The following is a 12,892-nucleotide window of genomic DNA, read 5'->3' on the forward strand; positions in this document are numbered from 1 at the left end:
TGAGCAAGAGGCAGGCCCCGCTCACAGAGTCTGGCAAGACCAGGGCTGATATTGCAAAAAGACACATTCCTAAGTAATGTTAGGCGCAAGAAAATATCCGCAAACACATGCCAGAAAGATGATCCCAGAACACCTTTATACCAAACACATTCTCCAAAGATAACAAGAACACCCTGATCCATCTGAAGGATAAGGTCAGGATGACCGCATGATGGATTGAGATGTTTTGAACAAACCAACATGTACAAGGTAATGGTTGGCGCCCTAATACATCAGAGGGTGGCACCCTGATACGTCGGGGCAATAAGTTTTTTGTTTGTATCTGTGTATAAAGATATATCTCAGAGGCAGTGTCTTTGGCCAGCCAAGGGGGCAGTGGAAGGTCCTACCACTGACTGAGCTGCATCCATTGTCAAGGGCATACACGTCTTAGTATCCTCATAGAGTCTGCCAGGTGCTGTTACCATGCTTTGTCGACAATAAAGCTGGCTGGGCGCGTTCGCTGAAAACCGAGTCTTGTGGTCTCACTGGGAAGTTTGATCGGAGCCTGCTTTATGGGCTATCTGGCCAGAGCCAGTGCAGCACGCAGAGAGAACACACCCACACAGCCGAACATCTGACGACATACGCGATTTCTTTTAATGTGGAGACTGGGGCAACAGAAGCTCCCTAAAAGTGGGGGCCACCCATGTCTCAACAGTGGCCCCGCCCTTGAGCCTCCCCTTCCACCTGAGGCCCCTCCCCCGTGCCGCCCCTTCCCCTGATCTGCCGTCCGCTTACCACCCCTTCCCCCAATCTCCCGGCCTAGTCCTGCTCCTTCCCCCTGAGGCCTTGCCTTCGCACCATGTCATAAATATAAAGGGAAGGGTAAACCCCTTTGAAATCCCTCCTGGCTAGGGGAAAGCTCCTCTCCCCTGTAAAGGGTTAAGAAGCTAAAGGTAACCTCGCTGGCACCTGACCAAAATGACCAATGAGGAGACAAGATACTTTCAAAAGCTGGGAGGAGGGAGAGAAACAAAGGGTCTGTGTCTGTCTGTATGCTGGGTCTTTGCCGGGGATAGACCAGGAATGGAGTCTTAGAACTTTTAGTAAGTAATCTAGCTAGGCATGTGTTAGATTATGATTTCTTTAAATGGCTGAGAAAAGAATTGTGCTGAATAGAATAACTATTTCTGTCTGTGTATCTTTTTTGTAACTTAAGGTTTTGCCTAGAGGGGTTCTCTATGTTTTGGAATCTAATTACCCTGTAAGATATCTACCATCCTGATTTTACAGGGGGGATTTCTTTATTTCTATTTACTTCTATTTTTTATTAAAAGTCTTGTAAAAAACTGAATGCTTTTTCATTGTTCTCAGATCCAAGGGTTTGGGTCTGTGGTCACCTATGCAAATTGGAGAGGCTTTTTATCCAACATTTCCCAGGAAAGGGGGGGTGCCAGTGTTGGGAGGATTGTTCATTGTTCTTAAGATCCAAGGGTCTGGGTCTGTAGTCACCTAGGCAAATTGGTGAGGCTTTTTACCAAACCTTGTCCAGGAAGTGGGGTGCAAGGTTTTGGGAAGTATTTTGGGGGGAAGGACGCGTCCAAACAGCTCTTCCCCAGTAACCAGTATTAGTTTGGTGGTGATAGCGGCCAGTCCAAGGACAACAGGTGGAATATTTTGTACCTTGGGGAAGTTTTGACCTAAGCTGGTAAAGATAAGCTTAGGAGGTTTTTCATGCAGGTCCCCACATCTGTACCCTAGAGTTCAGAGTGGGGGAGGAACCTTGACACACCACCTCTTCCCCCCATAAATCCCAACACTCTCTCATTCCTCTCTGTTGCTCACCATTGTTACTCACCTTACGGCCAGTAAAAAGTGGGAGGGCATAGCCCCATGGCCCCCCGCCCCCCCACCCCAGGGACCCTGGGTGGAAATGCCGTTCCACACCAGTGTCCACACAGTGCTTGGCAGGATGAGGGTCTTCATCCAAACACCAGGAAACCAAGAGATCGCCATCCTTCTGTAGCCTTCATCTGTCTTCTCAGCCATTGAGAGAAACTGTCTCTCTGTTTGCCTGCTCTGTCGTTGAGGACATATGGGAAACCCAAACCCTCCACCCACTAAAATGGAGAAGGACCTTGTGGGAAGGATCCCAGCGTTTCAAGACCCAAGTAAGACATCAGGAAACAGAGAAACGGGAAAGGAGGAAAGAATGTGTGGCAGCCCGACTCAATAATCTGGGCTGCTCTTATTGGCCACTGGTGGACCCACCAGAAATAACTGACTATCATTTTATAGAAGATGAACGTGTCAATTTTGCTGAATTGTTTCCATCAAAAAATAACACACACACCCCCAAAAAATCCAAAAAAAATCAAAACATTTTTTTTCTAAAATTTCCGAACAAAACAGTTCCCAATTTTCACTTCCAAATGACTGTTTATACATTTCCTTTAACTTTTAATTTGAAAAAAAAAAGTTTAAAAATGCTGAATGTCCAAATGAAACGTTTAGTTTCAGATCAAACAAAATGTTTTGGTTGATCCCAAATGATTTTTTTCCCAAAATTGCCAGGGAAGAGAAAAATCCATTTTCTGCCCAATTCTCTGTGTCAATTTTGATATTTTGGATGGAAAAAATCTGTTTTGATGATGTGAAAACGATTTATTTGAATAAGGTTCCAAAATTTTGTTTCAACTTGATTATTTTGATTGATTTCTTCGAGACCTTTCTGTGACATTGAATACTAATTTTAATAATATATTTAATATTCTATATAGTCAATAGAATCATAGACATGTAGGGATGGAAAAGACCTCCAGTGTCACCTAGCCATTTCCACATGTCCATGCAGGATCTATCTATCCATCCATAAATAAGGAAGCATTATTTACTCCTTCTCATAACTCAAGAACTAGGGGTCACCCAATGAAATTAATAGGCAGCAGGTTTAAATCAAACACAAGGAAGTATTTCTTCACACAATGTGCAGTCAGTCTGTGGAACTCCTTGCCAGAGGATGTTGTGAAGGCCAAGACTATAACAGTGTTCATAAAAGAGCTAGTTAAATTCACAGAGGATAGGTCCATCAATGGCTATTAACCAGGATAGGCAGGGATGGTGTCCCTAGCCTCTGTTTGCCAGAAGCTGGGAATGGGTGACCTGGGATGGATCCCTTGATGATTCCCTGTTCTGTTCATTCCCTCTGGGGCACCTGGCAGTGGCCACTGTCGGAAGACAGGATACTGGGCTAGATGGACCTTGGGTTTGACTCAGTCTGGCTGTTCTCATTTTCTCATGATTTCATGTTAACCTACCCACTCATCCATCCACTCACCTACCCATCTCTCTCTATTTTGTGCTACCCATAAAGTGATAGAAATGTAGGGATGGAAGGCACCTTGAAAGAGCATCTAGTGAAATCCATGCCCTGTGCTGAGGCAGCATTCAGTACATTTAGACAGGCACGTGGCTATGTTGCTGTAGCACCGTGTGACAAAGTTTGAACCCCACGGGACGTCAGACTTGGTGACGTCAGAGCAGTTATAGCCGCGTACGCCACCCCCGTCAATGGAAGAGACCAGAACAAAGACCTGGGCGCGATTTAGGGCATTTTAAAACCAGGCTCATAATTTTTAATCCAATCTCATGATTTTTAGAGCCAATCTCTTGACTTTTGAAACAATCCTGTGAACATCAGGCTGATTCATGAGGTTTTAAAGCAATCTCACAATCTTCAGGCTCATTCATGCTTTTCAAACCAGCTGTGCATTTTTAACCCAGTCCCAGGATTTTGTCAGGCCTGGCCCAACCGCAGCTCCACCACCCCAATCCCACCCAGGCCAGCTCCCCCCACCCCATTCCGCAACCCCCAGGTGCCGCCGTGAGATGAGGAGAGGCGTGGCTGGGGCGTATGTTTGGTGGGTCATTGCGGCAGGCGGGACGTGCTGTGAGCTCTCAGTCCAATCTGGCGCTCTGCCTCCTTATAGTGTTCTTCACCCACTGGGCAGCTTTGCAGACATTGGCGAAGACTCTGGGCTGTCCCGGCAGGGCACAGACAGACTTCCCCCAGGAGACCACGCCCTGCAGCCGCCCATTGCAGACCAGTGGGCCTCCTGAATCCCCCTGCAAAGACAATGCAAAGCCATCAGCAAAACACAGCCATGCCCCCCCGTGTGCACACCCCCCCAGAGGAGGGCCCATCCCCTCCAGCAGGGGGAAGCAGGGTCACACAGACACAAGAACACACACATGCACAGAGCTCATCCCTTCCAGCAGGGGGCGGCAGGGACACACAGATAGGAAGGGTTTAAAGAGCAGAAATGGGTTCGGTTGACAGCACCTGCGCTGGGGATCAGACAGGCCCAGGGACTGGGCCTTAGGGCTCGGTGCGGCTGGAGGGCGGATCGGCTGCTCTTCCACGGGGCACGAAGGCTGGCTGGGGCCAGAGCCTGAGTGACAACGGCCCCTCAGGAGCAGGCTGAGAAGGGTTTGCAGGTCACAGGGGATAAAGAGTATTGAGCTGTGTGAGCTCCGACACCCGGCACCGACCCCTCTCTCCGGGATGCCCCCTTACCCTGCACGTGCTTATGCCGCCCTGTTCCACACCAGCACAGAACATGTTCTCCGTGATCAGGCCCCAGTAAACGTCCTGGCACCTGGCCTGGCTGACGCTATAGAGATCTGCACACTGCAGGATGGCTGGGTACTGCCCTGGGCAATGACAGAAAAACAGGAGCTCATGAGCAGGGAACAAGGTGCAAGAGAGGAAAATTTGGTGTAAGACCCTCAACTGGTATAAACTGGCATAGATCCAGTGACTCCAAAGTTGCTAGAGCCAACTGACCCCAGCTGGGATCTGGCCCCATTGACTCCAATGGCGCGACGGCCGATTTCCACCAGCTGGGATCTGGCCACGTTCATTTTCCGAAAAAGGAAATTTTTGATGAACGGAAAAGCCAAAAAAACAAATTGTTTCATTTAGATCCAGTATTTCATGTCATATTATAATATTTCATTGTGATTTGAAGCACATCTGTAACGTTTTAAAATTGTTTTGAATACAAAAGGAAAGGAAATTTCAAAAGGAAATGTTTCAAATAGAACAAAAATCAAGCCACTGTCTTCCTGTGTTTTCAAAATGCAAAGTTTTCACTTTTTTCTGAATTTTTTTTCTGAAATGAATAAAAACGCCCCGAATTTATGGGACACTTTGGTGTTGTCGAACTTGAGTTGTCCACTAAAAATCATTTTGGATGAAAATTTTCCCCCAGGAGAAGCCAAAGACCCTTGTGAGCCCATTAACAAGGTCTCCTTAAAGAGCTTCCACCCCCTCCCCAAGCTGAGCCCAACCTCAACCCCTCCCTCTACACTCAGCACGCCATACTTTGGGGGGACTTGATGGTGCCCCATCCTGACACACTGCATCGTGTTCCAGGAAAGGGACAACGGGTAGCCAACTTGATCGTGTTCACATAGCGGTTAAGTTGAGCGGGCTCATCCAGCTCCAGAAGCATGAAGTCGTTGTCAAAAGGCAAGAAGTTATATTCGGGGTGCACAAAGAAGTTGTGGATTCTTCGTATCTGTTCTGTGGGTTCTTTCACCCTTACATTATAATCCCCCAGATGCACCCGCAGGGAGCTGCATGGAGAGAGGACAAAGGAAGAGATCAATGGGCAGCTATTCAAAGATCATAGCGGGCAAGCAACTAGAATTGGGCCAATAATGGATTTTCAATGCTGGAGTAGCTTCCGAGACCTCATCTTCTTAGTTCTCCAAGAACTCAGTTCGACTCCAATCTCGTCTGATCTCATGTTTTTTTTGGCATACACTCTGCAGAATTGATCAGAGTCACTTGTAAGGGGTGGCTATGGGGCATACCACAGATCTGAAGAATACAAGTATTGGTTACTTTACATACAAGTTTATTCTGATGCGTGCGTCCTCCATTTTACATGATATCATGCTCTTTATGGTTGGCCTGGTTATTTTCAGGTCCAGTTCCTGTACATCTCATGCTTTGGTCTCATGCCACATGTACACAGCACATTTTGCTGACATTATTGTTTCTTACACCTGGTTTTACACAGCTGAAATGAACAATTTGATGACTTTGCCCTTAATTTGTGAGACACTTTGGTGTTATCAAAGCTGCAGTTTTCACCAAAATCATGAATTCCTTCTCCTTGGCTTTTGGGTAGGGTGACCAGACATCCCAATAATATCAGCATTGTCCCAATATTAGGGGCTTTGTCTTATATATGCAAATATACCCCACCCCTGAAATTTTTCACACTTGCTATCTCCTCAACCACTTATGGGACCAACTTAATTCAGTTATTTTTCCCTTGTCCTGGGTCACTGTGGCCCGCTCATGCCAAATTAAACTGATGTGCAGGAGCACTGAGAATTTCAAATCTGGGTCTAAGAGTTTTGTGCTTTCCAGCTAATCGAAAAATGGGGCGGCAATAGTTTGTTTCAGCTGTCGCAAAATATTTCTGAAAATAAACTAACAGGGCACTTTGAAAGAAAAAGTTGCGAATGGAAAAATCGAAAAGTTTCAAAAATGCCAACACGAGACATTGCGATTTTCAACGTATTATTTATACGTTTTAATCAGTTTTTCCAAATACAACAAAGATACCAGCTTCATCGTAAGAGCCAAAGAGAGTTAGGAGAAAAGGAGGGGAGGGGAAGGACAGATCTATCCGCAGGACCTGCAGAATTACAGCGCTCTAAAGAGCTTACAGAGCTTGCATCCGATGAAGTGAGCTGTAGCTCATGAAAGCTTATGCTCAAATAAATTGGTTAGTCTCTAAGGTGCCACAAGTCCTCCTTTTCTTCTTAGAGCTCTAAAAAAGCAGCTTGAATTGCTTTCAGTTTTTCAAGCTCTCCCCTTCTGTGGAATGACAGGTGTTTGTTCCAGGGCTTAAATTCCTGGAGGTCCCCACAGCCCCCTTCCATTCGGGGCTCCAGGCTTCCGCTGTGGGATGGGTGCACTTGGGCTTTAGCCCCGCTGGGTCGCCAGGGCTTGTAGCTTCACCGCTCTGGGAGGCCCCGGGACTCAGGGCTTCAGCCCCGTAGGGTGCACCACGGTTCAGAGCTCCCGGCTTCAGCCATAGGGCCCAATGGACCCCCTGAAACCAGCAGGGGGCCACAGACCCCCTACTTGAGAACCAGCAGCATCAGGTTGGAGTCAAGGGAAAATATTTCCCGGAGCTCCGCTCCATTCCATCAGCTCCTAGAGCACCTGCACATGAGCTGCCGGTGGGATGCTACAAGGCCTAATGCTGGTGAGCGTGGAGGTGGGTTTCCCTCTGCACACGCCGCTGGGGAGACCGATGCTGGCGTGCTGCGTCCGTGCTGGGGTGGGCACATCTGAACGAGCATGCTGGAAAACCGCAGAGGGTGCAGAGAAGAGCGACAAAAACGATTTGTGGGCTGGGAAAAAAGGGAGGAGGATGGGGCTGCGGATTCAGGGGTGCAGAGGGAGACCTGGGCATGGATAGGGAACACGAAGAGCGAAGATAAGGGCTGGGGATGTGGGTTATTCCCAGGCATCACCCTCTCTCCCTCCATCCCTGCACTGACTTACCTGATCCCTTGTCTGCCGCAGTGTGCAGCAGTCAGCACCCACTTCCGGGCTATCAGGCTCCCACCACAGATGACACGTCTGTTCCTCAGGAGAGCCACCTGGTAGGGCCGCGAGCCGAAGTCGCAGTTTCTCCCCCCAATGATCCTGCTTTCCTCTGGGTCTGAGGCTGCCATGGAGAGTGGCAAATGTCAGCTGAATTCAGGGCAGGGGGAGGGGCAAGCATCAGCCATGTCCAAACAGGTTGGCCGGTGGCAGGATGACCATGAGCTGCTGCTCCCACGTGGCCGTGGAAAAACACAAGGCGATCGGAGGTTGTACCAGGCGATGTACCAGGCTCTATTTCCAGTAGGGATAGTTAGGCATTAATGCCACTGCAAAAACCTCCAATTCCCGTCACCCGTGTTCCAGAAAGAGGAATTCCAACTGGAACAGGTGTTGAGAAGGGTGCTAGGATGGTCAGGGGAACAAAGGGCCGATCTTACAAGGGGAGATGGAAAGAGCTTGGCTGGTTTAACCTAAAAGGAAGCCAAGCCAGCATCTGATTGTTCTCTCTAATTACAGAGTGTGTGTGTGTGGGGGGGGGGGGAAGGAACACCAGGGAGGGAGAAGATCTACAGGAGGTGGAGACCAGCGTTGGCACAAGAACAAATGGGGACAAGCACTATGGATAAATCTAGGCTGAGATTAGAAGACGGTTACTAACCATCGAAGGAAGGAAGTTGTGGAACAGGAGCAGGGGGGCCGGGATATGGGGGGAGGGGTAGCTCAGTGGTTTGAGTATTAGCTTGCTAAAGTCACAGTTGTGAATTCAATCCTTGAGGGGGCCATTTAGGGATCTGGGGGGAAAATTAGGGATTGATCCTGCTTTGAGCAGAGGGTTGGTCTAGATGACCTCCTGAGGTCCCTTCCAACCCTGATATTCTATGAAAGCCTCCTGAGTTTGAAGATGGAGCTCAATACATTTCTGCTACAGAGTTGCTCATGGTAGCAGGGACTGGACAGGAGGACCCTTCATTTTTTAATGTTCAAACAATTTTCCAACCACTTTTTAAAGTGCTCTAACGCCTTGGCAGCAGGGACTTGAAATTTTGCAAGGAAATAGCCCTGGAGTCAGGGAGGTGCCTTTTGCTGTTCATATGAAAATTCACCTAGATTTGGTCAAATTATAAACCTCTGGAAAACACAATTTACACATGTTCAGGAGAGCAGGGGTTGGTCAGTGACTGCTGTTTCTAGGCTTTACCGCAATCATAGGCACCAACTTCTCCTCTGCCCAGTGTGTGCTCGACCCCCAACACTGCCCCTGGCCCCGCCCCTATTCCACCCCTTCCCCAAAGTCCCCGTCCCCTTCCCACCCCCATTCCACCCCCTTCTCCCAAGTCCCTGCCCCTGCCCTGCCTTTTCTCTGTTTCCTCCCCTGAGTGCACCGCATCTCCACTGCTCCCCCTCCTTCCCGGAAAGTCCTAAGTGCCGCCAGACAGCTGTTAGGTGGTGGGGCGGGGGGCGGGAAGCACTGGGAGGGAGGGGGAGAAGCAGGGACACAGTGTGCTTGGCTTGGGAGAAGGAGGCGAGGAGGGGGGAGCTTGGCTGCCGGTGGGTCCGGAGCACCCGCTAATTTTTCCCTGTGGATGCTCCAGCCCCAGAGAACCCACGGAGTTGGCACCTATGACCGCAGTAGAAATTGTGACAATGTTCCTCCTCTGCCTTGGTGGGTCCTGCGCTTTCCGGCTGATTTGCTCACCTCAAAGGGTCATGGCAGCCCTCAGGTTGGTTGGGGACAGGCCAGAGACCTTCCCCTCTGATATGACTCACAGTCGAGGTCAACTCCTCTTGTGTCAAATAGGGAGTGGGGGGAGGGGCCTGGGGGGAACCTGGGCCCGCCCTCTATTCCGGGTTCCAGCCCAGGGCCCTGAGGATCACAGCTGTCTACAATGTCTCCTGTAACAGCTATGTGACAACTACAACTCCCTGGGCCACTTCCCCATGACCTCCCCCAGCACCATCTTTGTCCTCACTGCAGGACCTTCTTCCTGATGCCTGTTGGCATTTGCATTCCTTAGTCCTCCAGCAGCATTTCCTCCCACTCCCAACTCCTTACACGCCTCTGCCTAACTGAAAAGAGGTCTTTCTTTCAACCAGGTGCCCTGATTAGCCTACTTGCCTTAACTGGTTCTAGTAGCTTCCTAATTGGCTACAGATGTCCTAATTAGCCTGCCTGCCTTAACTGGTTCTAGCAGGTTCCTGATTGTTCTGGAATAGTCCCTGTTATTTTACCCAGGGAAAAGGGACCTGCTTAATCTGGGGGTAATGTATCTACCTTCCACTACTTTCCTGTTGCCATCTGGCCTGACCCTGTCACAAAATATTTAAAATTGTCAAACTTTTTCAGATGGAACGTTTTCCAATAGGAAAATACCATTTTGTCAAAGTTGATAATTTGTGTGGGAATGTGTTGGTTGTGATGCAAATTCTTTAAAAAAAGTTTAAAACAAAGCCGTCTCCTGAATGGACTGGGCTCCACAATCAAACTACATCTCCCATGATGCCTCACAACCAGCAGCTTCCATGAGGCATAAACTTCTCCTCACCAAGTGGTGCATGCTGCTTTATGAGATTGGCAGTCTGACCAGAGCACTGAACATTATCAGAAAGGGCCATTTTGATTTGTTTTTCTTGTTTTAAATAATTTTTGTTTCCACATTTTTCTTAAAAGAATTAACATTATATTAGAAATGATGCTCTCTAAAAGTTATATATTTTTACATATGCTTTAAATTTAAAGACATCGAAATCTGAGTGAAACAGATTTATTTGTTTCCCCAAAAACCATTTTCTATTGTGGGAAATTTCAAAATTCTTTCCTTCTCTCCTGATTTGGGATGAAAACAGATTGTGAACTCATGGCTACCTGCCTGAACTACAAACAATAAAGAATAATCAGAGACGAGGCCTGACCATATTAATTCCCTTTCGCAACCCATGAAATTGATAACAGGACTGCTGGGAACTTGGATTTTCATAAGCAGCAACCTGTATTAAGCAAAGTCTCTGAGACATTCCTGGAAGGGCCTGCAGTGAAACTGCAGAACCTTCTCACCCAACCCAACTGTGGCTTCTCGCTTGACTCTTCTTCCTACCTGCGGCTGCCCCGACTACCAGCATTGCGATGATCAGCAGCTCCATGTCGGTTGTGGCAATGGATACGGTCGTCAGAGTCACTGGCTTTACTGCAGGTAAAGAGATCAAAAGGGAATCGTTGGCCACGGGCGTCTAGAGGAAGACAGATGCCTCGCGGGGAAAGTGCGCCCTTAGGATTCAGAAACGCCAGGCTTGAGTTCCTGTTCTTCCACAGGCTCTCAAAAGCAAGTGGTTTCTCTGAAACTCCACTACCCTGCTTGTACCAGGAGATGATAGCACTGCCCGACATGGGGAGGGGAAATGCACTGTGATCGTCTGTTGGCAATGGGGGCCCAGTCTCCCCCAACTCAGCTCCATCTTCCACTTTTGCCCGGTCCCAGTCACCCCCCAGGGGCACGTTCCATGGAAAGATCTGATCTGAGGAGGGGAGGAAGGGAGGGAACTAAACTCAACCCACATGACAAAAATTTCCATGAGCTGGATTGAGCTCACCCCTCTCCCACTAGTTTCTCTTCTAACATGTCACCCCAATAACAGAGGAAGGCGAAACCCCCATGACCAGCTTAATAACAGAGAAATTAACTAAAGTGTTATCTGCCCTCATTATGGTTGTATCTGAGCACCTCCCAATCTTTGACCTATTTATCCACACAGCTCCTTGGTGAGGCAGGGCAGGACTATGATCCCCATTGTACATATGGGGAAAGTGAGGCATAGAGCGGATAAGTGATTGGGCCAAGGTTCTACAGAGATGCAGCAGCAGAACAGAGATTAGAAGCCATGTCTTCCACGTACCAGCTGAGCAGCCAAACCACCAAACGTCTTCATTAATTTCCCCATTCCAGCCCGTAATCTCCCCAATAAAAGAGCAATACCTCCTCGTACCTCATAATCACCCCCAATAACAGAGCAGAGCCCTAACTCCCTCCCATCAACATCCCCAAAATGGAGCAATGCCCCCTGGCAGCCCATAATTACCCCCATAACAGCATGATGTCCCAGTCCACCACACTATGTTGCTCCCCAAACTACAGCTATCTCCTTTTCACCCCACCACCATGACCTGCCCCCCAACAAGACATCCCAACAACAGAGGCTGGACTGGCCCTTCTTCACCTGTAGCTCCTGGTGGAGGGCCCTCGGGAGCAGAAGAGGCTCCGGCGGTTGTGTCTTGGACAAAAGTAAGGATCCTTTGGGATGGGCCATTTTTATGCTGGGGAAATGGGCTGTCCCTGTGAGTCAATGTGATTGCCATATCTTGGGAGCTGCCCCACATGTCAGCATGCAGGCAACTCCCTCCGCCCTCATGCTCCAGTACGTTTTATCCGGGGGAGTTGCAGGAACAAGGCTTTGCTCCTGACTCTGTCCTGTGCTGGGGATCCTGACAGGAATTAGCCCTTGGAACGGCACCTTCTCCATTGCCGAAAGCGACTCCCTGAACCTTCCACCCTGTTATGGAGCGTGTCCCTTCTTCATCCTCTTCCTCTTCCTCTTCCTCTTCCTGGTGTAAGGGGACTGTTGGCCCCTTACTAAAACTCAGTGGGGATTTTGGTTGGCTAGCTCCCAGGACTAAAAAGAAGGGGAAGGGTTGATCGAAATCAGGACCCTGAGATTGACAGGCCAATGAGGGAGTCAGGAGGGTCCCATCCTCCCTGTGAGCTGGAATTGCCTGGGTCAGACAGAGTGGGGCTGAGCTAAGCGGAGAGACAGAGGCCCTAGCTGAGCTGGGGAGCAGGGCCGCGCCGGCCAGAGAAGCAGAGAAGCAGCCCAGGGAGCAGGTCAGTGCTGGGAAGAGAGGTGCAGGAACCGGAGCCAGAGGGGCCAGAAAAGCAGCCCAGGAGGCTGGCGGCAGAGCAGCAGCAGCAGCCGTGCTGAGGCAGAGTCGAGCTGAGGCATTGTGGAGCTGGGAGCCGTCCGGAGCCAGGTGCAATGAGCAGCTGGGGAGCGTGAGGGGGACCCTGGGCAGTGGGCCCAGCACAGGGAGACGCCCCCAGTCAAGAGGTCTGGCAGGCCAGACTGGGAGGGGGATCGTAACCTCGACGGGGGGGTTGACACTGGGAAGAAGTGTCCTGCCACCCAGAGCTTGAGGGCGTGTGACCACCGCCAGAGCAAGTGTCCGACCCACAGCATCAGCACAGCCAGGGCCTGGGCAGGAGGCCTGGGATGTGTGAGGAACAG

At 49.5% G+C, this 12,892-nt stretch overlaps 1 protein-coding gene across 1 annotated transcript; it reads right to left on the bottom strand.

Moving 5' to 3' along the window:
• Positions 1 to 3,939: 3,939 nt before the first annotated feature.
• On the bottom strand, positions 3,940 to 12,133 carry LOC140902942 (kallikrein-14). The gene is made up of 6 exons (XM_073323525.2): positions 11,989 to 12,133; positions 10,714 to 10,803; positions 7,577 to 7,742; positions 5,369 to 5,622; positions 4,559 to 4,695; positions 3,940 to 4,107 (listed from the first exon to the last, which is right to left on the bottom strand). Exons 1-6 carry the CDS (start codon positions 12,131 to 12,133, stop codon positions 3,940 to 3,942), a joined length of 960 nt encoding a protein of 319 aa, XP_073179626.2.
• Between the last annotated feature and the right edge of the window lie 759 nt (positions 12,134 to 12,892).

Source organism: Lepidochelys kempii, chromosome 24 (genome assembly GCF_965140285.1).
Source record: "Lepidochelys kempii isolate rLepKem1 chromosome 24, rLepKem1.hap1, whole genome shotgun sequence".
Classification (NCBI taxonomy): Eukaryota; Metazoa; Chordata; order Testudines; family Cheloniidae; genus Lepidochelys; species Lepidochelys kempii.

Coding starts and splice junctions, on each gene's coding strand:
- LOC140902942 (XM_073323525.2), bottom strand. CDS start 12,133: ATGGAGAAGGTGCCGTTCCAAGGGCTAATTCCTGTCAGGATCCCCAGC. Junction 5,623..7,576: donor TGCGGCAGACAAGGGATCAG/GTAAGTCAGTGC, acceptor CTCTCCATGCAG/CTCCCTGCGGGTGCATCTGG. Junction 4,696..5,368: donor CACCATCAAGTCCCCCCAAA/GTATGGCGTGCT, acceptor GTCATTGCCCAG/GGCAGTACCCAGCCATCCTG.